This window comes from Myodes glareolus, chromosome 14 (genome assembly GCF_982192425.1).
Source record: "Myodes glareolus chromosome 14, mMyoGla1.1, whole genome shotgun sequence".
In the NCBI taxonomy this organism is placed as follows: Eukaryota; Metazoa; Chordata; class Mammalia; order Rodentia; family Cricetidae; genus Myodes; species Myodes glareolus.
Window position 1 is genome coordinate 53,366,989 of NC_142039.1, and position 27,967 is coordinate 53,394,955.

A 27,967-nucleotide genomic window follows, 5' to 3' on the forward strand; every position below is an offset into this window, starting at 1 on the left:
GGGGAGACTACTGCGGTGGTGGGGAGGAGATGAGGAAGAGGCAGTGAGGTGAGAAAGACTGAGAGTAGATTCAAGGAGGAGCCAGTGGTTTTGAGGAGGTGAAACCCTGCTAGGTTACAATGCTATGGTCTTGTGAGTATTACATAAACCCCTGATTCTCTAATGCGGTTCCACCTGTGATCATCAGCTTAGCTGGGAACTAGTGAGACATGCAAACTCTGAAGCAAGGTCCCCGGTATACTTAGTCTGTGGGAGGGAGTTCTGATGTGACTCTAGGGTTGAGGACCCCCGAGAAGACCCCTTCCTTCTGCCTCTTTTCCGCATATGGAGCTGCAACCAAAATCTGGAGGATGCCTGTGGCTTGTGTGACCACCTTTAATGTTGATTCTGAATCTGGGAAAGGGCTGAGTTTTCCAGAAGATGGGTGGCAGAAATTTTGGGGTCATAGATGATCAGGAAGGTAGAAACCCTCCAGGAATTTTGTAGAACATTCAGGGTTCCACAGGTCAATCAAGGGATTAAGGCTTCTGTGGCCAATTCCCTGCATTCAGGAAGACAGGAGACCCCCTGTTACACTTCTGTGACGAGCTCACCTTCTACTTTCCTAATGACTAGGTGTCTGTTCCATCCTCACTCTCTCAAAACATGACTTTGTTCTCCTCCCATGAAGGGAGTAAAAATTGGCTACTACTGTGCATCCCTTCACAGAATTTTGAAAATGTTTACTCTCTTCTGTCCTTTGCAACTTTCTCAGTGCAGTGTGCCTAGGCTACCTCTCTTAGACCCTTCACCTGGTTCCCTCATCCTGCCCAGGCTGATTTGCCTCTAGAGCCAGTGTTTTCCACCTATGGCTTGAGGAATCACCCAAGAATCTTTGGAAAAAACCTTAAGCCCAGGATGTCTTTAGAGTAACCACAATAGGCTATCTGCACAGGGACTGAGGCATGCTTGCATGCGTGTGTGCATGTGTGTGTGCATGTGTGCTGGTGTAGATATATGCGAAGGTGCCAACAGATACTAGAGGCATTAGTTTCTCCTGGAACTGGTTTTAAAGGTGGCTTTGAAACTGCTATAAGTGGGTGTTTAGAACTGGAGTCTGGTCTTCTGCAAGAGCAGTATGTACTCTTAATAGCTGAGCCATTCCCCTGCCAATCACCCCAATGTCTTAAATAAGATGCTAGTACCCATTGTCTTTGACTCTAATTTTATGCTGTAGTCCATCTCCCTGGATTCTGCCCCATTTCTTCAGTGGCTTCATCCCCTCCAAGGTCATAGTGCTATCATATTTCCACAAAGAACAACTCCCTTCTTTTCTTCACCAATTCAACTCTGTAGCAATACTCACCAGTTAGCAGCAGTACTCTTGGATCCAAAGGGGTACTTGTCTCTTTGCTCTTTTTAATTTCCTAAGACTACTGACCTTACTGACCTTACTGACCCAGTCTACTTTGTTTATGTTTTTGTCTGCTCTTTCTCTTGATGACATGATATTTTCAAGGCTACCTCTGCCATATTGTCTAAGTTCTGTATCCAATTATTCTAGTGTTTACTCAATGTCTTCAGCTGGTTATCTTATGGATACCACTGTATTATCATTTCTCAATGTCTTCACATTATCCCTTCCACCTCTCTAGCCTTCCCAGTTCTGAAGATGTAACTATCATCAACCCAGTTGACCAAACTAGACATCTAGTTATCTCTCCTTAATTCATCTTTCTATTTCTCCGTTGATCTAACTCCTCTGCAACCAATGTTCTAAGTCCAAACTGATCTCTCATCCATTTCCTTTTTCTCATCTCCACTGCCATCACAACAGTTAAATCTTTGATCATCTTTGTCTTGAACCGCAGCTTTCAAATAGGTTTCTCTGGTTTTAGTCTCCTTTCCTTCAATCCTTTCCCTGCACAAAGATTCAAGGGGAGGTTCCTGTGTTATAAGAGGGTATTTAGGGCACCAGGCACATTGTCACTAAGCAACATTCTGAAAGGAAGTACCTGGAAGCTGTTTACCATGCATCCAAGAGCAGACCAAGAGAGCAATGAAGCAGTTAAAGATTACGAGGTGTTTGCCTCCTAGGTCGCTCATTTGGAAAATCACTGTCAGGCAAAACAAGCAACACATTTTTTTTTCTCAAGGGGAGTGACCACATAGTACATGGATGAGATAATCTGTAAAGCTGTGACAAATTAAACGTTGGGTAAATCATGTCATTCCTCAAACATCCTGGGTAATTACACGAAGCCTATGACTATCTTTTGTCAGTGCAAAGAAAATCAGTTACAACCTCCTGATTAATTGTGTAAATGTAGACTTTAGAAAATATCAATTTCTTGGTCCTCTACATATTGTTCAGTCTCATTTTCCTTTACTAACTTCTTTAGTGGACTCCTAGATGCTGTTATTCCCATATCGTCTTTCTTTCCTCCCTTCTCTATGTGTCTTCTCTAGGTCTAGATAACTCTCAAGTGCACTCTGATTCTCTACTTCGGACCCGCACTCTCGCAGGTCATTTCTGCCATCACTTCCAATTCACTTTCAGCCTCTGAGTTGGTACCTCTGTTCCGCATCTCTGCAAATAGCACGCTATGTCTCAGCTGCAAAATGCTTTATATATTATTGATGAGGTTTCTATAAACGGGACTCTATCTCTGAGCGACACATGGCCCAAGTGATAGCTCTTGCTCACATCAACCTTGAACATGGGTCATATACACATATGAGTGTTGAGCAAGCAATGACAAGAGCTGGTTGGTGAGAATGCAGGGTCATCTAGGCTCCATGTGCCAAGATCACCTGAAGAATTAAGTGGAAGGACAGAGATCTAGGCATTTGTTAAACAGGAGTAGAAAACATTGCTACCCCATTGTTGTCTACATCTACATCAGAAAATCCAGATCCATGCAACTTCCTCAAAACAAGGGTTATGCAAAATAATAAAAAAACTAGCCCGGACTTATGTTTGAAAGATGTTTGGGGAGTGATAAATTCAACTCCAGTAGGCTGTTATGAGCAGGCTCTTGCTCTCAGTTCTTAGATCTCAAGCTGCTTCATTGCCACTGACCTAACAACAGCTGCCCCTCTCAGTCCAACATTGCATATGGAAGCAGCTGGGAGGCATGAAATGGCAAAAATGAGAAAAGGAGAAAATCCTAGGAGATTTGAGGCTTTAGATTGACTTGCTAAAACACTCATTGAACCCAACCAAATAATCTAAACATAACTAGGTTAAACTTCCACAGCATAAGAAAATAATTCAAAATAACCTTAGAGGTTACATAATACTACGTTAAAAATATCATTACCTATCTGTATTTGCAGGCCAATGGTTTGTAAAATATAGACCTATAATGAGAATAAATAACTATATGCAATCCTTTAAATTTTCTGTTCCTGAATCAGGGTGATGAAGTTAGTGCTGCAATTTACATAGTTGACTTGGTCGTGTTTTGTTTTTTAAGTAGAGTCTTGTGTTCTATTAATTTTGAAAGTTGAGTTTAATAAGTCATTTTTGCATATAGAACAAATAATATACTGATATGACACCACAAGTCCATAATGAGCTCACTATGTAGCTTTAATCCAGCTTCAATTCCTGAAATAAGTGCTAGCAACATTCATTTCCCTTATACTCAGGGTGAATCGTGTATCCTCACGTTCAATCTTGAGGAAAGAGTGTATGTCAGGGTGGTGATCAGTCCAACTTCCTTGGGTTTAGAACCATTAGGAGACATTTCCAGAGAGGTTTAACTGAGGCCAGAAAGCCCCAGCCTAGATGTGGTGTCACCATCCCATGGGGGAGATCCAAGACTGAATAAAATGGAGGAAAAAGCCCTAGCTGTGCACATACTGTGACTGCCCGCTGCACCTCCGCCACGGTGAACTTTGCTCTCAGGCAATGGACCAGAATAAATCCTTCCTCCTCGAAGTCGCTTCTCGTCATGTTTGGTGTTGTGCCACCAAAAGTAACTAACAGAGTCAGAAAGGGACGCATCCTGTGGAGTAACCCTTTTACTCCTAAAGGAGATGCTTTGGGGTTGTGGGAGCATTTAAAGATGAGCTCCTTACCTTCACACCAAGGATTGAAGAGAATGTATGTGTCTGTTTCGGGGTTTCTACGGGTACGCAGGATGCCATAGGGAGTCCAGACGGCAACATACATGCGGAATTTTCCCACAATGCATTCGGGGGAAGACTGGATGGAAAGTCGCACAGACCGGTCCTCGTTCATGATAACCTTGGCCCCCCACTTTCCGCTTTGCAGCTCCGACACTACAGGCACTGGGATGTAAGTGCCCTTGTTCTCCTGAGGGTAGCGACCTACGAGAAAGAAGAATAGAAGATGAAAAGGTTTCTCAGATCTCTTGTTCCAACTCTGTAATTTCGGGCCTGAAGGAGGAAAACGCTGTTTTAGAGTGGGTATGAATTTCTCTTCTGCTGCCAAAACCAGGGATACTAGCTGATTCTCCCAATTTCTTCAGGGCTCAGATTTGTCATGACTACTAAAAAATTTACAAAGAACACTGCTTGGGAAGATTTTCTTTGTTGGCTGATGTTCAGCTTGTTTTCTATGGCTGATACCATAACAGCACAGACTGAGTGATTTACCTACAAAGAAATGAGGTTTCTTTGGGCCACACCAATCCTGATGCAGCTCCGAGAGTCACAAGGATGCTTTATCTCATGTTATGAAGTCACTAGGTTTAATCTTAAGGCTAGGCCTTAATGACCCTATCTAATCCTGACGACTCCCAAAGGCTCCCATACTCAGATTAGGTTTCAAATCTTGTAATACCTCATAATGGAGATTAAATTTTAACATGTGTTAGGGAGGAGACAAACTATATTCCAACCGCACTGTTAGACAATGAATTCAGTCATGACACAGAAACATCAATTTGAATGTGAAACACAGCTTATACAGAACCTTGTGATTATCAGAACCTGAAACTTTATTGTTAAAAATTATAATAGTTTTTAATTAAAAAAACTTTAAGATGGCAGCACTATAAGTATACAACATTGTTTTTTTGAGTCAGAGGCTAATATTTTTCATTTATTCTACATTTGCTTGTACTGCTATCACCAGTAATGAGCTACATTTCTAGGTTATTAAGATGCAGCCTTTTTTACATTCAACCTAAACATGTGGTTTTTTTTTTTTTTTTATCAGTCCACTGGTGCCTGAGATTTACGCCACAGGCTAGGATTCAGAATTGAAGTTTTTTGTGAAATGAGTTGAGTTTAAATCTTGGCTCTGCTGCTTGTCACCCTGGTGACCTTGAGTCTTACAGATTCTAATTCTTTTGTCCTTATCTTCATCTGGAAGTGGGGAAAATAGTGGCACACTAGTGAGTTCTCAGGAAGACAGAATAAGATATTGCGTTGAAATGCTTACGCTGAGTGGCATCCATCTGCTGTCTGTTTGTTTGTTGTAGGGTCTCACTAAGACTCGAATATTGGCCTTGAACTTAATCTATGGTCCAGGATAGCCTTGAACTTGCAAACTGTCCTGCCTTAGTCCCTCTTGAGTAACTAGGATTACAGGTTTGTTCCACCAGGCCCAGACCTATGCAAAATCCTTTGTGCATAATTTATCATGTATAACAAATACCTTAAAAACTTAAGCTGTCATTTTAACTGAAGATTAAACAGTAGGTCATTTTGTAATATTTCCTGGCTCATCATAGTTTATGCATAAGCTATCTCAAGGCACATGCTATTTTTTCCTTATTACTCCCATTTTGGGTCAAATTCTTATTACATGGTCTTTAACCTCAAAACTAAATTTCCTCCGACTTTCTAAGCTATAAATAGAAAGTTAACTTCACATAATTCTTAAACTCCTTGGCTTATAATTTAATTTGCTGTGTAATTTGCAAGAAAGATCAAATTCATAACTGTTTTTAAATAGAACAAATCTTTTTTCTCTTTTTTCTTGTAAGAAGATACAAATCTGATAAGTCTGTAAATTATTTGAATTGCAAGCAAATAGAAGTCTTCCAGAGCAAAGTGTATTCATGTTGTTTGTTGTACATAGAGCATATGAAAAATTACAAAAACAGAGCTAACCTCAGCTTCTCTAGTGACCAAGATCCAAACAGGGTTCTTTAATAGGAATATATCAGAACATTCAAGAGGAAGTTGTTTCCTAGGTTATTGTTGTGCAGTTATATAAGGTTGCTTAATTTTAATGAAAATAATGATTTGTATAGGAAGTATTATACTAGGGAGAGAGATTAGGATTGTGGTGCTTTTCTGTGTGCCCAGAGATTCAGTTAATCACAATTCAGAACAAGTATCACATAAACTGATCATAATCCAATAAAGACTCAGACATGGTTCTTTGCCAAGAAGTCACAATCTGAACATTGTAAATTTTGTATAAACATGAGATACTCTTGGGGATTGACTGGCTCTGCCTCCAAGGAGTTTCTGGATTAATCCACCCTCAGGAGCATGTTTATTCTGAGTAACCTTTGTCTGTTTTCACTTGCTTGCCCCTAGTCTTCCTTGTGCATGCTATGACTGTGTGGTGAAGTGCCCCTCCTCCCCATAGGCCTTGCTTTTCTCCAGAGACCCTCACTCTCTTTCGACATAATATAAAAATAAAGACAGTCTTTTAAGGTAAATGTGATCTCTAATTCAATTGCTATAGTGCTTCCAGAAACTGGTGCCTCCAAATGTCTGTCTAGGTTTGAAAAGTATGACATTTCTAAAAGGCTTTGAGATCTAAGATCTATGAGAAAGATCTGCCAGGAAAGATGTGCCCACTTCTGCAGTAGTGGTGTGTCTCTCACGAGGGAAACCCACCGTTCTCTGATTAAATTTGAGACACATTCCCGGGGAGAGAATACATGTTTATGAGCTTGGTTGAACACTCATGGTGAGGGAAACCATGAGCTCTAGAGGGGAGCTGAGTATTGTTATAAAGCTAAATTCCTATAATGCCAAATTTCTCTTCTAAATATTTATGCTTTTACCCATAGATAATTGTTACTCTCAACCTTAATCGGAGAAGTCTCTCTTTTTAGTGAACACAGTGGTGAATGCAGAGATTTGTGAACACGCACAGAAGGTGCTGAGACTACGTGGTAGATGCATGCTTCACCTCAGACAAGTCATTTACACCAACTCCTCTAAGGCTTGGGGACTATGGAAGAAGTGACAGAAAAATGTGAGAGCCAGAAAATAGGAGAAAGTCTTTGAAATGTCATGGGGAGGGGAAGATGAATTAGCTGTCATTACTGTACAGCAGCTATGGAAGCCTGCACAAGGCCCAGGCATCAATGAGCCCAGCCAAGCCAGGCATGGATGTTACTTAACTAGGTAGAAGTGGACATAAAGATTGGGCCACTATCATTCATTGTGAAGACAGTTTTCATTGCTCTGTATCTTACTGCCTCTATGGAACAGGTGGAAGATGCTGCAAAGAACCAGGGAACATGGAAGAAGCAAAAGGAACAAGTTGCAAAACTGTAAAAATATGAGGGAAAAGACAAAGAGCCATTTGTAGTGGTGGACAACAGATGTGTGCATCAGAGGTGTGAACCAAAGGGATGAGAAGGCAGAGCTGGCAGAAGGGAAGGCTGGGAGGCTTGGGTTACACAGATCTGTTTGTTTTTTTTTTTTTTTAAAGTAAGTCTGGGCAGTGAAGGTTGAAGGGAGAAGGCTGAGCAGCCATGTTAACCCGGTAAGTCATGGGGCTTCAGATCAACATCCGAAAACAAATCGGGAACAGGCAGTCATTACATGAGGTCCAAAGGGAGGCAAAAACAACCCCCAATTTGCAGGTCTTTTTCTTTCCACTCAACAGAAATCTGGTTATTAATGTGAGACCTGGCATGTCAATAGGACCTCAGGGTCTTGTCAGCGGCTCCATTACACCATGTTTAATTCTGAGTGTAATGATTTCAGTGACAGCGCTGGGGAAGGATTTTCCATGATTGAATTGTGAGGGAGGAAGTGGTGGCAGAGTAGTATTTCATCTCGCTAAATAGCTTCTCAGCCTCAGGAGTTAGCATGTTCTGGAGATCACCATCAGACCAGGCTTGGAACACTCATCCATCAACACACACGGCTGCCACGTGGTTCTATACAGGTGATTCTCATGCATTTGTTTGCTAACAGTGCGTCTGGAGACATTTTTTCCACAAATAGCACGATTTCATGTTAAAGGAGAATGAGAGCAAGGAAAATAGAAGCAATAAGCAGAGGTTCCCACAAACCGTCTTCTTTCTATTTTTAACAATGTAGTCGGTGCAGCTAGACTATTGAGCAGAATTCTGCAGGGGTTGTAATTATCAATCGTGTTCTTTCACACCCACTTAAAATTGGTGATATCTCCTCAAGGTATCTAAAATTGAGCATATGTTTACTTTAATTATTGTCTTTCCTTTGTACATTGTTATTTTGTTAGCATATATTCCTAGTACACAAGGCAGAAAAGAGCGATTTCATTACATTTTCACATGGTTCCTTGGATGCTTCAGCCGTATCCATCAATATATCCATCTATTGTCCTGTCTTGTCCCTCTCCCATCTCTCTGTTTCCTTCTAGCCCCAAATACTCTCCATTCTAATTTTATATATATTTTATATATAATTTACACTTTTTTTGGACAAATTTTCGTTGAGACCAGAAAACATCTATCAATCACAATCAATGCTTGGAATGAAATCAGTAACTCAGGACATACACATTTTTGCCACCCCTTTGGCATGTCACCATTAAGACTATTCTAGTATGCTAGATTTGATGAATGTAAATGCTTCGTCATGTGAGTCCTTTCCTAGCTACCAGAAAAGTTCAAGAACAATCCTATCTTCTTTGATATCCACTTAAATATCCATTTTTTCTATTAAACTAAACTATGACGTGATCTTACCACCTGTAGAAATCCCATAGAATGCCTCATTGCTTCACACTAAGTATGGTTCCATAAATGTCACCGGGACTTTGCTGGATCACATCCTTGAAGAACGTTTTGGGGATTGCAGAAACTCTGAAATGTGGTGTCTGCCTCAAGCCAGCAATCCATTGCAGACAGAAGAAAGACAGATTTAAAGCTCCATCCCTTTCTCCTATGGGACCCGCTTTCCATTCATACACAAACACATTTTCTGCTGAGTTCTTCCTCCGCCTCCCTGCAGATCCCCTTCAAAAATGCCTTATTTCAAGAGGGCGGTCTCTAAAAAAACTCAGGAATGAATCCTGTCGCCATTTAGCAAGGTGAGTTTCACAAAGCTAATTTATTTTCCCATCGAATTCATTGCTTTTTCCCTAGACATATCTTTCACATTTCAAGCAATCAATCTCCAAACCGGCTCTAGAAATCTTACGGGGACATCATGATGCATGTGCAGACTGGAAGCCTGAATGCAACAGGCTTGGAAAGAAAAGAGAACTGTGTTCTAACAGCCTCAGGACCATGCAGGAGTTCCGAGGGACCAGGGTATCTTAGGTTTTTAAGCAATCGTTAAATCCCATGTTAGCAACTGTAAAAATAAGATACGACTACTAGGGAAAAAAAAGTCAAGAAGGTACAGAAATCATGGGTGGCAGTAGCCAAGAGAAGGGAATTACCAGTGTCCAGAGTTTGGGAAACGGTGTATGGACATATGATTAGCATGTATAAGGCTCCAGTTCTGTGTCCAGCACCAGATAAAGTATCAGAGATGGTTAGATAGCTCAGCTGGCAAAAGGCATGTGTTATAAACATGGGTTCAGTCCTCAGAAGTCACTTAAAAATACTGGGCAAGGTGGTGCGTACTTGTCAACCCAGTGTTGGGGAGGTAAAGACATGTGGACCCCCGGGGCTCACTGACCAGGCAACCTAGGCTACTGGTGAATTCCAGGCTAAGTGAGAGACCATGCCTTAATATGAGGTGGATTGTATTCCTTAACTATATTTCACTTTCCTTTCAGGGTATGCTAAGTCCACTCAGCCTTCTTTTGAAGCAATATGTAATCTTGTGAAGTGTCTATGGAGTCAGCAGGATTCCAAGACCCTGCTGGGATTAGACATGAGGAAGACAGAGGGGTATAACCCAGAAGAGGCAGTAGCTAATAATATCATAGATATCTAAGAAAAGTCCTAGGTGGAAATGGCTTTGGGATACAATCATAAAGGTATATGTGATGGTGGAGTACTCACTTGCTAAGATACATCACCAACTTATTTGTATCCGTTTGGGTACACAGGCACAGTTGTCCTGTGGCCTCCACTTGAAAGTGCACACATGTGCCTGTGCCCTCTAACAACACCCTCCCCACCATGATGGGCAGAAACCTCTGACACCACTAGTCCATATGTTTTTGTCCATTTCAGTTGTTTATGTCAGCATTTTTGCCGAGAAAGCAAACTCACACAGTGGGCAAAGTTGGGAGAAGTCTTAGTAGCAGAAGGTGAATGAAAGCATGCTGTATCTTGGGAAGGAAAAAGAACTCAAGATTGTGTGGCAAAAGAAGGAGACAGCCTGGAAAGGTAAGAGCTGTGGGGACCTCAGACCATGTGCAAAGGTATTGGGGCTGTGTTTTGGGAGGGTCTGAATATGGGGCTTCTCGAAGCATTGAAATGCTTTCTGTGGTGTAATGGAGGCTGACTAGAAAGACAGAGAAAGTACAACGACCTAGGAAGAAAATCCTGGGGGAGAAGGCACTGAGTCCTGGGATCAAATCTGTTTTTCCTACAGGAAAGGGCCAGAAATTACAGGCGCCATTGATGAAACAAAAGATTGTCTACTGAGGAAGTCTGTTTTTCTACGGACATCTCAAACAAAAATTTCAAACTCGGTAAATAAACTGTGCTTACATAAGATATGCAATCTTGAGTCCTCAGCTCTCCCCTTTTATTTGTAAGTCTGGACAATACCCTTTGTAAATACGCTGACAGCTTTGTTTATAAAAATATTCACCAAATGAAAACTGTACCCCTTTCTTGAGGAGCCCACACCCACACTTAGTTCTGCTTCCTTCTTTCTCTGTACATCCATCTGTCTTTCAATCCCTTGCTTAAGATCTATGTTAAAGATGTAGAATATTCCTTTATACCATGGGAATACATGTTGGTGTGATTGGTTTGGTAAAGAAGCTGACTGGCCAATAGTTAAACAGGGTAAGCTTAAGTGGGAAACTACCTTAAGCACATTATTTTTATTATTTAAGGCCAAAAAAAAAAAGGAAAGAAAAGAAAATCAGCAGAAAACCCCTACAATTTAGAGAAGGTTGGTTACAGAACATGATACCACAAGAGGTTTTGGACAGTTTGAATTTGGGGTCCCTTCTGTCTTCACAGGAGCAGAAACTATCCATCAGATACTGTGCCTGTGTCACCCGACTGCTCCCAGATCCACAACCTGCACCCCTGCATCTCTGATGCCACAGGAAGCCACTTTCCCAGAGGCCTTTGCACTCTGGCTTGCAGTCTGAGGCCCAGACCCTTTGCACACTGTCTTGCTCGGCACATCTGCCCTTTCTCTGATCTGGAATAAAGCATCGTTTCCTTCATGGCTTTCTTTCTTCCTTGCTAGCCCCATTGTGATTCCTGTTCCTGCTGGTAGCTTCAGGGTTTGACAGGACCTCCTCTTCCACGGGTTCTCCTTCCAGGTGTGACGGCTGATTCTAGGTACCAATTCCTGGGTGGCTTTGCTAGGTCACCTGTTTGGATTTGATTATTCCTTCACCTGTGTTTCACAAATTAAGCTTCGGCTGCTGAAATCTAAAGAAGGTTCCACTTCAGTCTACACCCTGAACTCACTCCAGATCCGCTTTAAATGTTCCCTGCACTTTATATGTGGGTAAGCAAGGGGCAGGAAACAGAGGACTGGCTCTAGGCAGCCAACTCCTCCAGCCATCACCCTGCTTCAAACAGACTTGGATTCAGATTCCTGACTGGGACCTGAGAACTACCTGCCTCGTCTCTTCCATCCATAACATGCCCATTATAGGTGACAGCTGAACTATAATCAATGGTAAAAGCATTTTAGGATCCAAGCACGGTACTATTTTCCCCGTTATCACATAATAACTGATGTCCTAACAGCAAAGGAAACTCACTAAACACTAAACACATCTTTTTTTTTTTTCATTTGTCTGAGAGTAACCACATGAGAAGTAAAGAATGTGGCTACTGATTCAGCATGACTCTGCGATTTATTCAATTTACAGTATATTTATCGTGTATCATGCGGGTGCCAGCAGAGTTCTAGGTCTTGAGACTAGGGAAGTGTCAACAGATAGGGTCAGAGACTGTGTGGTAAATAGAGAGTAAACAGTAAATACCTGAAGGTATGCTGTGGCAAAAGATGAACCTGTGAAGGGGACAAAGAGTGAGAGGGATTGTCGTGTTAAGTTGATGACATCAGGACTTTAGAACAGAGGCATGAAAAGGGAGGGGCCACACAAATACTAGGGGAAATGGTATTGTCATCAGTGCAATGTCCCTGTGAAGAAAATGTTCTGCATCGGAGGAAGCTGCTGTGCCTGGAGTCAAGGAAAATACAGACAGTGAAGTCTGAGGGCCTGCTCGCCTACTGTTTGGGTTTTGGATTTTCTTCTGATTGAAAAAGAAGTTTGGTGTCTAGCCCAATTGTCATCAGAGGGGTTTCATCCAACAACTGATGGACACTGATGTAGACCCTCAGCCAGTCAGTTCTAGACAGAGCCCAGGGAACCCTGCAGAAGAAGGGTAGAAAGGATTGCAAGACCCAGAGGGATCACAAGAAAACTCATAGAATCAACTAACCTGGGCTCCCAGGGGTTCACAGAGACTGAACCAACAACTAGGGAGCCTACACAGGACTGACCTAGGCACTCTGCAAATATGATACAGTTGTGTAAGACCAAGTCTGGTCTCCTTGTGGAACTCCTAACATTGGGAGATGGGGCAGTCTCTGACTCTTTTACTGGCTTTTGGGACCCTATTCCTCATACTGGGGTCACCTTGCCCAGCCTTAATACACGGGAAGGTGCTTATTCTTACTGCAACTGGGTATGCCATGTTTTGTTACTAGCCATGGGAGACCTGCCATTTCCTGAACAGAAATGGAGGAGGAGTGGACTGGGGGGAGGTGTGAGGGCAGAGAGGGGAGGAACTGGAAGGAGAGGAGGGAGGGAAAACTGCACCCTAGATGTTAAATAAATAAATACCTTGTGCAATAAGAAATAAAAGTTTCTAGAAAATGATATAAGGTTGACTTAATTTAAGTAAAATGATCACTTTGATTGCTATATGAAGACTACAGGTAGACAGCAGAGAGTGCTATGAGAATCACTTGACCTCCAACTGTATTCTGACATTGCAGATAGATGAAAGTTCTGCCAAAAGAGGAGAAATTAGAGATGATGCTGAAGGTTTGTATCTGCAGGAAAAGCCATTTGGAAAAATTGTTTATGCTATAAGATGAAAGTCTTTTCTTATTTCTGGGAGGGAAGAGGACATTGGCAATATGAAAACTCATTTGGGCATCGGGGGAGGGGCAGTCTTAAAGGTGTGGCCAGAAACTCGCCTGCATTGTGAGTGGTTGTAGGGGTGCCTGCAGTTCTCCCCTGGCATGGGTCTAGTGAGTGACAGCTTGTCAATTCACAAGTGTCGAGAGCTTTCGGAATGCAGAGATGTGGGGGAAAGAGAGGATATTGGTGACACAGGTCTAATTTGTTGTTCCTCACTGGATTGCATGAGCATAAGTCCCACTGTGTACTTAGTCTTTCCCTTCATGTCTTCTCAGCTGTTACAGCTAGTTCAGCCAATAAAAGTATTCCCATATATTTTACTTTTTGCCCTCTCACAATGGCCTCTAGAAATCCAAGGGATAAGAGAGACAGGGCAAACTTTGGGTGGATCTAAAGATGACCGCCCATCCCTGCCCCCTCCCTCACTGCCTGTGGCAGGTGGGAGAGCTGGCCCTGAGGTCATGAGAGAGGGAGAACTGGCAATGTCCCCCCACCGACAGATGCACTAGGGAGAGCAGGCCCTGCGTCTCTCCTGGGCAGCACAGCAGAGCTGACCCTGTTGGCAGGGGCTCAGGTGAGTGGGCCCAGGGGACATGAGAGTAAGAGGCTCCTCCCCATCTGCTATGTGGTGGCATAAGCGAGGAACCAATGCCCTCCCTCCCCTCACATCCTGCCTCCCGAGGCACATGAGAGAGCTAGCCTCCGGGCCACCAAAGTGGCCCTGCCTTCACCAACTGTAGCACACAGGAGAGTAGGCATGGCACTTCACCTGGGCAGCACACTAGAGCTGATCTCGTTGGTGGGGATGAAAGGCACAGGTCAGGCCTGTGCATGTGAGAGCAGGATAGCTGCCCCCACTTTTCCTGGTATGCCACAGGATGGCAAGGGTAAGGGAAATTTGCCCTTCCCCTCACTCCTTGCTGCCTGCAACAGGTGGAAGAACTGACCTCCAGGGCATGAGACGAGAAGAGAAGAGAAGAGAAGAGAAGAGAAGAGAAGAGAAGAGAAGAGAAGAGAAGAGAAGAGAAGAGAAGAGAAGAGAAAAGCAGGCCCTGCCCCTCACCAAGTGCAGTCGTCTGGAGAGCAGGCCCTGTACCTCGCCTGGACAAAACTGTAGAGCTGGTCCTGGTGTGGTGGTGTGAGTGCCAGTAAGCAGAACCTGAGTATATGAGAGCAGGGGAACTGGTCCCCATGCCTTTCAGACTGACCAACTCAGCTTCCTCCCAGGCCCAGAACCAGGACTGCAAGGTAGCCAACCCCAACATCCACCTCATCTATGAACTGCTGGAGCATGTGAAGGGGTCAGATCTGAAGATCCAAAACTGTAGGATCTTCATGGCACAGGCAACAACAGGATATGCAAAGGGAGTCACAGTGAGGGCCCAGTATGAATAGTGTAGCAAAAGTCAGAGTCTTCAAACCAGACCAAAGACTCATTGCAATGAACACTTACAAGTAAAGATGTATGGACTAAAGATTGTTTGGTTGGTTTTGTTTTGTCTTTTTGTTTGGATTTTTGGGGGATTATGTTTAAATTGTGTTTTGGGGGAGGTTGGAATGGGAAAAAAAGGCAGAAGTGAAGGGACAGAGAACTGAGTGGGATCAGGATGCATGATGTGAAATCCACAAAGAATCAATAAAAAAAATCAAGAAAAAAGTGAAGAACCATTAACTAGCAAGGATAGCATCATAGACTTAGTAAATAAACTTGTCTGAACAAAGCAAAGCCAAACTTATGGCATTTTAGCCAAAACAGCCAATTCTTGTTAATATTTTATGGCAACAGCAACGGGAACAAGAACAAATCACTTCCAGTTCTGACAACAATTATTCATCTTTGGCATGCAGTCTGTATGTGCAATATACACAAGCAAGTGCAAATGAGTTTCCATTGCCACAGTTCAATCAGTTATGGGTAGAACAAAAATAAACATAAAAAGTCCAAAAGATCCTTCTCCAGAGTCTATCCCAGACCTATGTTGTCTGCCACCAACCATAGGACGCTCTCATGCAGCATCCAACCCCTTTCTTTACCCAATGAGATCCTGAACATCGTTTTTCAGGCTCTATCCCGGTGAGTCTTCCTGATTGTCCCCTTTACATACCCTCTCCCAACCACTCAGATCTAGTGTGAGTCCCATATCCTGGACCCAGCCTAGTCTGGCCACCCCATCTGCACTTCAACCAACTTATAGGCTTCTGTCAGGACCCATTCTGCTCTACCTGCTCCAGCTCAAAATTCCTCCCGAACCACACCCAACTCCTATCCTAGGGAAGGTCCTGCACATCCTTCTCCAGTATCTAGATAGGTGAGCCTGCCTGATCTTTCCCTCCACAAGCCCTCCCTAGCTCACAAATCTACCCCCATTCTTCAGGCTTGGACTAGAACACACATCTTTCCTACCAGCCTGGTACCCTGTGACCACCATACATTAGTTCTCTTAAGCCATTTCTAACTTTTAGACTCCACCTGACAGCATATCCTCAATTATGGTCCAACCCAATCTGTCCGCCTCAGACACAGAACTAACAAAAGAAGTTTACATGACCAGATCTCACAATAAAAAAGTAAACTACGCAAAAGATCAAGCCGTTATCTCCTCTTTAAACCTATCAATCCTGTGGAAATGTTTGCCAATGAGAATTATCTAGATGAATCGCAGGACAAGAGCAATTATATAGTTTATCAAAAAAAAAAAAAAACCTCAGTGAGTTTAAGGAAGCCACAAAGATACACCCCAATGAACTTAAAGGAAAATAAAGAGAAAAAAAAATGCCTGAGTGATGAAAAAAAAAGCCCACAAAAATAAGGCTGAAGGAAATGACAGAGACCATTCAGGCTTTGAAAATGGAATTCATTAAGAAGATAGAAACATTGAAGATAACTCAAGCAGAAATGAATATGGAATTGAAAAACCCAATAACTCAATTAGAAAACTCAAAGAAAACCTTGCAAGTAGATTGAATCAAACAGAAGATAAAATATCAGATCTTGACAATAAAGTAGAGGACCTAGACAAAATTAGAAACTATATTAAAAAAAAAACCCAAAAACACAGGTAGAAAAGAAACATACAGGAAATGTGAGACCCCATGAAAAGACCAAACCTTCAAATCCTGAGCATAGACAAGGGAGAAAAATTCCAAGTCAATGACATAGACTAGTTCTTCAAGAACATAAAAGAAAACCATCCCAAGGAACAGTACACTTGTACTAATGCAGGTGTACACAAAATACCAAATAGACAAGACAAGGAAATCCCCACAGCATATCATTGTTAAAATACTAAACATTTAGAACAAAGAAAATGTACTGAAATCTGCAGGAGGAAAAAGACATAAGTCACATATAAAGAAAAACCCACCAAAATAATAATTCATTTCTTAATGGAGACTTTGAAGGCCAGAAGAACCCGAACAAACTATTCCAAATCTTAAAAGACAGTGATAGCCAAACTAGACTAATATACCTAGGAAAATGGCTCACCATAGTTGAAGGAGAAAGAAAGAAACTTTCCATAATATAAATAACTTTAAAAACGTTTACCCAGCAAACTGAACCTAAAGGCAATACATAAAGTAATACTTGGGATGGAAGAGAGGAATAAGCAGAACCAAGGAACTCTGAAACAAAATAAGAATCCTTAGTTACTAAAAGACAAACTTCCACTGAGAACACAAACAACACCAAAACTCAACAGCACAATGCCTGCAGCTGGCATGTACTTTCAGTAATAATTTTAATGAATTGAGCTAGGAAAGATCATAGCTGAGTGAGGCAACCTGACCCAGGAAGACAAATGTTGCATGTTCTCTTGTCTGAGGCTCCTAGCTCTAATTATTCAGATGTGAGTACATCATTTGGAATAACTCTAGTAAACAGGAAAAAAGGAACTATTTGGGGTTTTAGAGGTGGAGAAGAAATAGAGAGAGGTACAAGTGATCTGAATAGGGAAACAGGAAAAATGAGGGGCTCTCTTTAGATGGAGGAAGATAGAACAGAAGGGGAAGATAAAATCACAACAAAAAAAAAGCCATTAGAAAATCATACTATTAACTATCTACCTAAAATACCCATAATTCATGTAAATCAGTGTATACTTATATATTAAGTGAAATTTTCCCTTTTAGGATGACGATTTTCTCCAAGAATCATAGCCTACCCCAACACTTGCCAAGAGAACCCCTCTTTTGAGTTATTAATCAGGGTTGTCCAAGAGACTCCCAAAATATTACAGGCTATTAATATTTCCCTGGGCTGCCCTCCTTCCCCCACCCAACTGCTGCGTGAAAAGGTAGCTGGAGGAGGAGACAGAACATCAGAGGCCAACTTCTTGGGAGGTTTCTTGGGTAAATGAGCTGAAAAGAGATTATCAGTCCTCACACACTTTTCATTTCACTGGGGCATTTTTCTGAGCCACTCCCTGTCACTTGATGCCAGAGATGATGTGCCTAAGGTCCTCACATCACTTCTCAGTAGCTTTCAGACTATCTCTGTTTGTACAATTGCCATCAGCTCAGGGAAGAATCAACTATGGGATAAAATTTCATTATGCAACTTCATGTTCCCTAAGCATGAAGAAGGCAGCACTGGCTGCGAAGATCTCCAATGTTTGAGGCCATCAACACCATGATGCAGTTCTTTCCACAGACAGCCATCAGAGGGCAGTTGAGTGAGTATTTGTGAATGCTTAATGGCTTACTGCGGATGTTCAGAGCTACTTCATGGCTTGTTCATTGCTTGATTTTATGCACATCATACTAAGAACGACACATAAGACTTATCTTTGTAAAGGACACAGCTACAGGAGAGACCATTACCATGCCTATAAGAGGCATCAGCCTACACTGGACCAGTAGAAATTTTTGTGGGGATGCCTTGGGAAGACCACAACTGTTCTGACCATCACCATAAAGCCTTTATTTCCTCTGTCTCTTGTCCCTTACTGATTTGTCCAGGTTCTGCTTGTCTGCTTGAATCAAGGATGTTGATGAGTATTTTTTTCTTTCAATGTGTAGAGAGAAAAGGGTGATTAGGTAGTTTGTGAACGGCAAGTCTTCTCATCCACTCCTTTGAAAGAGGGGCATGGTCAGGGGATTTTGTCTAAACACCCACCACCATGCTTTGCTCATGGGCAATAATGCCTCCATATCTCCAGGGAGCAACGTGCCAGAGCAGAATTCTGCTACTCACATCAAATGCTGAAAAGGTACTGCATTTCTGTCCTCCGTTCCCATCACATTGATTCTTCTTTTCCAAGACAATTGTAGATCTCAGTCTCAGGGTCTTGGCTGGATACTGAGACCAGCAATCATTAGGGATTTCTATGGTTCCTGCTCAAGGGAAGAGACTAATTCTGAGGTGATCAGTACGGTTTCCTCAAACCTTCAATATCATTGTGCTCATTGGCTAGTTAGTCAATTTCACATAAACCTATACACATCTAGGAAGAGGGAACTGGAACTGAGAAAATGCCTCTATCAGTTTGTCTGTAGGACATTTTCTTGGTTATGATTGATGGGAAAGAGTTCAGCCCACTGTGGGAAGTGTTCTCCAGAAAATATGTTTAAAAGCAAACTGAACAAGACAGGAAGGTTAGGCCAGAAACCTGCATTGCTCCACAGCTTCTGCTTCAGTTCCTACCTCCAGGTTCCTGTTTTAGTTTGTGCGCTGAGTTCCCCCAGGGATGGATTATAACAGGAAATGTAGACCAAATCACCTTCTCTTCCTCTCAAGTTGTTTTGGTCATGGTGTTTTATCAGCAATAGAAACCCCAATTAACATGTTCATTGTACCTCACATGAAAATAATTCATTTTGTTGCTTTAAGTCCCAAGCTCTTAATAATTTGGGACAACAGCAGCAACGGAATGAGACCATGAACATAAAGTGCACCTGGACCACTTGTGAAGATTCAAAACGCTCTCAGGTGGCATTCTTACTGAATGCTATCCATGTTAAGTCTTTGGGGGGTAGGAATCAGGAAAAGGAGCTTTTTTTTAAGGATATTTTTGGTTTTTTGAGATAGGATTTCTCTGTATAACAGCCCGGGTTGTCCAGCAGCTAGCTCTGTAGACCAGGCTGGCCTCGAACTCAAAGAGATCCACCTGCCTCTGCCTACCGAGTGCTGGGACTAATGGCATTTTTTCTCTTTTTCTTTCTCAGGAAAGGCTTTATTGAGGTTAAGGAACAAGACTTGACATAAGCATGGCCCAGGTATAAAAACACATGGACGTCCAGGAGACACTGGGGAGTCCCGGGAGTAGGTAAAATGGCAGCATGCTCATGTAGCGCGCAGCCCCTGCTCACTCGATGCTGCTTCCTACCATGAGGAAGCAGAACTGCAAGGGCAGGACAGAGGAAACACAGAACAAGCCTGAAACACGGCACACCTTGAAGTAAGGAAGTAAGGATGCTGAGGCCAGCTAGGACTCTTTCTAACTGGCAACATCTAGGATTGTTTGAATAGCAACTTAAGGAATTGTTACATTTAAGTAACTTACTAAATGAAAAGAAAACTATCAAGAATGCATATGCCCATTAATTGTTCTATCATTAAGACTTTTTTGATGAATAAAGCAATTGCAGTAATTTGTTTTCTTGTGTAGTACTTTTTTATTGCATAGGGAATAAACAGTTGCTTTGTGATGGACGATTTCACCAGATACCACTGTACTGGGCTCTGGGATCTGTGCCCAGAGCCCTCTTCAGGATCGACAGAGGCTTATCCCCTTAGGGAGTGATGAAAGAAAATGGTCATAGGTAGGCCAATTGAATCTGATGAAAATTGTCTCATCCTGGGTCATGTTTCTTCACCTCTGATAACTTATCAACATATGCACAGAGCAAGTCCTGTTGCTCTCATCTTAGGGACTCACAAAAGCGAGCCACCTCTAAGGGTTCACATGGAACCAGCAAAGGCTTTTTGTTGCAACATCCTGGCAACTCAACTTCTCCTTTGGTCCAGTACCCTCCTTTCTTCTTCTGGAATCTATCCTAATAGCACTTCTTAGTGAACTTCCTGGATGCTAACTTCTAAGTCTTTTTTCTGAGCTGAGGTACCCAACCTGTACCAGCACTTTAATGTATAGGTGAAAATTCATATCACAGTAGGTAGACTTATAAAAAAATTACATGTAACTAGCTAGGATGTTTTTATCATTAAAAACTGCACAAAGAAGTTAAAATTTAGTCCTTACTGTGAGGCATTAAAATATGGGAGCATCGGGGACCTTTAAGTAGTGATTAGACTCATGAGGGCTTTGCCATCGTGAATAATTTGATCCTCTCCTGGGTTATCTCAAGGGTGGATTTGCTATAAAAGCCAGTTTGGCTCTTGTCATGCATAGATACCTCTTACCCTAAGATGGCATATGCTCCTTCATGGCTCTGTAGAAGCCACGTCAGCAGGAAGGACCTCACCAGATATGACTGCCATATCTTGGATTTCCCAACCTTCAGAATTATAAGCCAAATAAACATATTTTTCCTGGTAGCAGGTTTTCTCTTAAACCAATAGGAAATGGTCTGGGAGGATGATCTGAGAATACAGTGTTGCTTCTGCGACCATCCTGAGTAAAGTGTGTGACCCAATTTTAATCATGAAGAGATGTCATTCAAATCCTCAAGGTGAGAGGCAATGCTCACAACTACCATTCAGGTATAGAGTCATGAAAGCCATAGAAAGACTGTACAGCTCAAATTAGTTACTTTTCTGTTGGTATAGTAAAACACCAGGATCAAAAGCAACTTAAGGAAGAGAGAGTTTATTCTGGCTCATGGTTCTAGAGATATAAGAGTCCATCTTGGCAGGATAGAGGCATGGTAGCAAGTAAAGGAAACAGAACAACCACATCTTCAACAACACAACAGCAAGCATGAAACAAAGAGAACTGGAAATAATGTAAGGCTTTCAACTCTCAAAACCCATTCTAATGACACACTTCCTCCAGCAAGCCTGCACCCCACTCCCACTAATCTTCCCAAACATCACTACCACTTGGAGACAGAGATTCAAATGTCTGAACCTGTGAGGGACATTTCTCATTCAAACCACAATACACCTATTCTGAATTGATTCCAAACTGAAGAAAAATAAAGATTTAGGGCACAAAACATGCCAACTAAATGACTTATGTAATCCAGGATTTGACCAGGCTTTTTTACTATACAGGACATTATTGAAACAATGGTGAAACCCGCATGGGTTCTAAAACCTATGTGATCACATGATAACAATGATAATGTCCATGATCTTCATGCTTCTGTAGGAGAAGGTCTTTGTCAGTAAAGAGTGCGTGTGCGCGCACTCACTCACTCACACACACACACACACACACACACACACACACACACACACACCAAAATTCAGGGATGGCGGGATGTAAGGTCAAAAGCCCTGACGACTCCGGAATAAAAACAAAACTTTACTGCAACTCTGAATTTCTTAGGATGAGAAACATTTCTTGAACTCTATCTGATGCACGAGTCCCAGTCTTTCAGAAGAGTATGTTGGAGGGGTACCTGCCTCGTTGTCTGACCCCAGGGACCATCCTGCCTCCACCAAGAGGCATGAGGAGGACATAAAAGACATCAACTCTAAAAGAGTACTCACTGGTGGGAGAGGGTAAGAACCCTAGCAAGGGCTTAGCCTGAGAAGGCGGACCAAACCCAGGGGCTGAGGAATCAACGTGTGAGGAGTAACTTAGCAACTCGCCAAAACAGAGAAGACTGATCTCCAATAATAGTGAGGTCTTCAATAAATCTATCAAAAATAAAGTGTGAGGGGGGATTTCTTTTTAATTTCTAAAGAGTATTATCTTGTGCCTATGCCCTAAATAATCAAGGCTGTGGCTTTTGTTTCCCTAAAATTTTATCTTGAAGTCTACAAACACAAGTGTTGTCTTTCTGAATCATCTTTATTTTTAAAATTTGGCTAACACTCAACTCAAGTGTCTTTGACATGTTTAAAGCAATTTGTTTCACAAATACAAAAAGTTAGGAAAGATTTAAATGGTTGAAATGAGATCCTGGAGGCAGCGTGTCATTTCCTCTCGCTTGGGAATACGCTGCACAAATTTGAAAGCTGTTGGATGGCAAATGTCATCCTCGCTGTTCCCACTACCTCATTTCTGTCACTTTAGTCATAGAAACATCTCCTCATCTCCTCTGAGAAATTAATTGCTTCAGATTATTAGAGGCTTTTGTCTATCTGGCCACCAGCTTTCTGCTGAACCTGGAGGTAACTGTCAACTTTATTTTAAGGTGTGGAGTATCAAGTGTGGCTTTTACTGTGGGGAGCCAGTTTTGAGGCTGGGAGAGAAAGGAGCATTGCTTTTCTATTTTTCCTAGACTAGGAAAGAGAACTTAAAATAGCACCAGTCTTTGTGATAGTGCAAATAGAAAACACAGTGCCTCTATTGGAGGATCTCAGAGCTTTGTGAAGATGAATGGACTCCCTCCCCTCAAATCAAGCCCCGCTGATGTCTTTCTCCACGGGCCACCGACTACCACGGTGTGAGGTGTCACAACTTTGCTACCAGACTGTGGGAAGGGTCAGATGTTTCGGTCCTTGATTCCTATCTTCATCAGCTTGGCTACTATAGCAAAATACTATAGCCCGGCTGACTTAAACTACTGACATGTATTTCTCCTATGTCTGGAAGCTTAGTTCTTGATAATTACGGTGCTGGAACATATAAACTTCCCTGTGAAGGTCAATTTCCTAATTCATGACTTTTTTTTTCTTTATGTCCTTGTGTGATCAGAAAATAGAGATGAAAGTATGGATGGCTGGCCTTGTCTTTTTCTGGGCAGGGCACTAACTTCATTCATGAGGGCTCCACCCTCATGACGCAATCACGTCCCAAAGGCCCCTTCTCCAAATACTAGCATGCCAGAGGATAGGATATCACCACAGGAGTTTGGAGGGTCAAACCCTCCAGTCCCTAACCTATCTCAGTTTGATTCTCCAAATCTTCTTTCGCTCCTACACTAAAGTTCCTCTGTTTGCCTTGCCTAAACTAAGACTGCGCTCATCACATCTATTTTATCCCTTTACTCGGGCATCATGGGAAGTCAGATAATAGACTTATTCCAGTAATCATGGTTGGACCATGGGCCTGAGATCTGAAAAAAACCTTTGAAGAAGACAGTGTACACAGAATGTGAAGAACCCAATGCTTTCTGCACATCCTATGGAGGGATACAACCCCACTGCAGAGGGTTGGGTCTTAAAGCATTCTTCCCTGCAACATATAAACATGGAATAAGAGTCAATACAATGACTCTCATAGATAACAAAGGACAGCAGGAGTAAATTTATTAAGCGCTTGCCACTACTCTCAGCTGAAACCAGCTTTCTTAGAATGAGCTGTAATGTGACTGGGGGATGGTATGTGGAGACCCTGACTGACGAGGCTGTTGCCAGTGAGGGCTGGGCCAGATGAAGTGTGTGGCTTCTAAACTTCTCGGCAAGCTCCATGAAGTTCTTTAGAGGCTTGAACAATAGTGTATAGGTTTCTTGACATTGGTATATCATTGCACACCACACCTGTAGCAGGACTACACACGGGTGTTAGAGCCCCAGAGGCACGTGACTTGGCCCTTTTAGCCCCCTTGTTACACTTAATTTCTGGTAGTTGCCACAGGTGAGACCCATTTCCCCTGCAGGTGATCTTTTTAAGTTTCCTACTAGGTCAGATCTGCCAACCTCCACCCAGAACCTTGAGTGCCTATAGGATCCTGTATACCCAGCATAGCAAGGGCAGATTTGGAGACAAGTTTGGCTCTTTCCTATTTGAGGACATGAGTGGCTAAAGCTTGTGCCTCTTGTCTCTGCAGTGAAGATCTGGAAAAGAATTCATATTTTGTCTCCAGTGCTTTCTGGAGTTCTTTCCTAGCTCTGTTCCTGTTTGCTCCATCCCTTACAGGTCAGTTTTCTGCTCCCTCTGTTTCATCTTGAATGGGCACCTCTGAACTATGCTGAATGCAGCCCTCATGAAATTTAAGGGCAACCAAGGACACACCCTATTCAATCAAACGTTATTGGCTCCTGAAGATTTCTCTCATAGACATGGAATTTCTGTACCATTTGGAAATGTGTCCACACTGTTTAATACCATAAAATTCTCTCTTTACCCCGGCCACATTCCTCTAAATTTCTAATGACTTCTGTCTGCTCTTATGCTCATATAGCCTAGGTTTGCTAAGGACAGTTCTTCTATATGCCAACTTTTTCAACATTCCTCCTAGGCTTTCTTTTTCTCTTTGTGTCCCAGATTATGGCCCAGTCCGTTCCACCAGACTCTGTCTGACCCTGTGTAGGGGAGCATCTAACGTTCCACCAGACTCTGTCTGACCCTGTGTAGGGGAGCATCTACACTCTTCACCAGATGCTGACAGTGTTTAGGCCTGCAAAGTAAGTGGGCTGGGAAAAGTGACGCTAGTTCTGTGCAGCCCCAACAAGTATTATGTTGTTGTTTCATGAAATGCACTTCGTGATGGACATCACCTTTACCCATGAGCAGATACAGGTATTGAAGTATTTACAGAGATGCGTTCACCAGAGCAGCTGGTCCTAACTATTCATCAAATGATTGCCCCTAGACACATCTCCTCTTTCTACTCCTTCATTGTGCCTTGACTACAGATTCAACCCTCAGGATCATCAGCCTAGCCCCCACTGACTCATATTCCCCAGCTCCCTATGCTTTCAACTTTGTCTCTCCAAACTTCCTCCTGGAGCGCTTGTGTCTTTTCAGGACACGGCTGCCTCCAGAAGAGCAGCTGATGACCTGAAGAATCCCATTTGCGTAAACGTATGAGTAGTGGCCACCAGAAAAGATTAGCTACTTTTACCGGGCATGCTCATCTCATTAAAGAAACTGCTGGTGATATAGCTCTATCCAGAAGCAGAGTCATGATGGATGAACTCAGCCTGCTGCTCTGGGAGTACTTCCTGTTTCATCATGCAAATAGCTGCATCTCTACCTGACCAGAGCTAGGCAGATGACAACGGCTGCTCAAGCTATATGATTCATGAACATAATTCTCCAATTTCCATCCAAATGAAGGCTTGAGATTAAATACTCAGTTTTATTAGAATGCATATTGTTATCATTTTGCTTTCTCTTCCAGAAATCTCTATTTTTAAAAGTATGTTTTGTTACACAGCTCCAAGCGTGAAACTATGATCTTTCTAGGTTGGCAGGATAGTATGGATTCTCCATCTTTACCTTCTAGAACCTTCCCACAGGTACTCTTGATAATCTGTAGAAGGAATAGGTCCTAGCCTCTGTCTTCACAGAGACCTGCACATTTTCTTGAGCTGGTTGAAACTGCTTTGGAAACTAATGGTGACTCAATTGGATTTGATTGTTTTAATAAGCTTATGATCACTGAATGAAAGAGTTTTTTGGAGAGTGGGGGTTGCACTGGACTCTAACACAATGAATTGGATTGTTGGGGGAGGATGATGACATGCTGTGTGGACAATCCAGATGTCCCAACCAATCACCAAGAAGCAGGAAACCAGTTACCAACCCAGTAAGGACAGCAGACTGGCTCCATCATGACGCCCAGGCCTCACGGGCTCCCCAGGACTGACTTCCATCTCTGTGCCTGGAGAGTGAGTGGTACCCAAGCTCTGAATACAGCCAGGAGCTTCAGTCCCTGGAGGAATTCTCTTAGGTCAGAAGCTGATGAGCAACTGCAGAACAAGCCCTTTGATGTCCGTGAACAGCCCCCCTTTCCACCTACAGGCAGTCATGGCTCTTAACCTTGAAACGCTCCCAGTTCCCCAAGTTTTTTCTTACGACCCACCTGCCTTCTCTAAGACTTTGCTCTTCAGCTCTTGCCTTCCTTCTCCTTCCAGACTGCCTGGCTGTCCACTAACTCTTGACTAACTGCAGAATTCCTATTACTCTAACTGTGACAGACTCTAAAGAAAGGTTTGGGAAACTAGGTGTGCACCCAAGGACAAGGAGTCAGTGTGTAAAACAATTGTCTTCTCCTCTGTATTTATTTCAGCACTGTTCCCAGCAGCCAGGTTCCCTAGTGAAGGGAAAGCTAAAATCATTCACATGCAAAATGGAATACTATTTAGTAATGAAAGAGTAAAACCCTGGCAATTCTGGAAACACCAATGGGCTCAGATTCACAGTATTAAATAACTGATTGAGATATAGAAATACAGATGGGGCATGAGGTTACTCATGTAGAATATAAAAAGCTAAGCTCACAGAAGTAGAGAGTATACTCCAGGTTACTGGGGACTGGGGAGAGGTGAGGAAAGGAGGAATAAGGAGCCTGCTTAAGAGGAAAAAATGATACAGATAAATAGGTGGGATGGCTTTCGTGGTGTTAGAGCCAACAACAATGTATTGTGAAAAACTTTGGTAGGAGAGGGGTTTGGACGATCTCATCACAAAGAAATGTGTTTGAGAAGACAGATGATCTTTATGTAAAGTTGATCATCAATAATGCGTACATGTACCAAATGATTATCCTGAACCCTAGGAGAATGTGGAACTCTTGCTTGTCAATTAAAGGTAAATTCATTTCAATTGAGCTAAATGAAGATAGTATAGGTTGTTAAACTTCTGTTTTACACACACACACACACACACACACACACACACGCACACAATAGGATGTCAGTATTCAGGTTTTGTGTCACACAAATTCACTGAACTAGACGTTAGATGTGATCTTATAAAGGCTGGCAATCAGTCATAGATGGTAAGTAGATCTGGGAGACTGAAGGAGCCCTCACAAGCTCTCTAGTAGTTTAGCAAAGAAATTATCAAATAGTCAACAACAAAAGGGACTGGGGAGGGAACGGTGCTTGTCTAGTGTGCACAATACTCTAAATTCAACCTTTAGCATTGTAACTAGTGGTCAAGATAGTGTTCAGTCAGAGTCAGTAGTACAGGTCCAGAGCCCTGATCCTGAATTCCCCGAAGCTAAATAAATCATTGTGAATACACAGACTAGTTAGACCCATCATCATACAGCAACCATTCCTTCCCTAACCAGTGAATAAATTCATAATCATTTATGCCTGGGATGTGTGTGTGTGTGTGTGTGTGTGTGTGTGTGTGTGTGTGTGTGGAAAGAGAGAGAGAGAGAAAATAGGAAAAAGTGGAGAGACAGAAATAGGAGGAAATTCAAGAAAGGTTCAAGAAATGAAGAGTGAAATCCTAGGTGAGGCTAGCCGAAGACGTGCCAGGCTATTTATAGCTCATCTTGATGCAGCCTGTCTGGCTGCTACTATAGTGCCACTTTACGTAGGTTATTCTCCTGTAAGAAACGCCGTGGAGATGCAGCTTCCTATGCACTTGCAATATTCAGAATAAGCCTGGTAATTGGGTCATCTTATTAGCAAGCAACTATCACTAAAGAGTTGAAAGAGCTTCTGGTTGTCTCCCATCAATCCTTGCAGCACGCTTGGGGAGGAACCAGAGGGCAAGGGTGATGAATAATTAGTCCACTTAGCGCCTTTCTCTAGTGTGTTTC

The 27,967-nt window shown here is 42.5% G+C and overlaps 1 protein-coding gene across 2 annotated transcripts in view; it reads right to left on the reverse strand.

Annotated features, from left to right (window-relative positions):
* Window positions 1-27,967, reverse strand: part of F13a1 (coagulation factor XIII A chain) — a 169,514-nt gene that overhangs the window by 114,815 nt on the left and 26,732 nt on the right. For both annotated transcript variants that reach the window (XM_048426831.3, XM_085699392.2), the window contains exon 4: window positions 4,066-4,317. In XM_048426831.3, coding sequence (XP_048282788.1) covers window positions 4,066-4,317 — 252 coding nt within the window. The remainder of the gene's footprint in view (window positions 1-4,065; window positions 4,318-27,967) is intronic.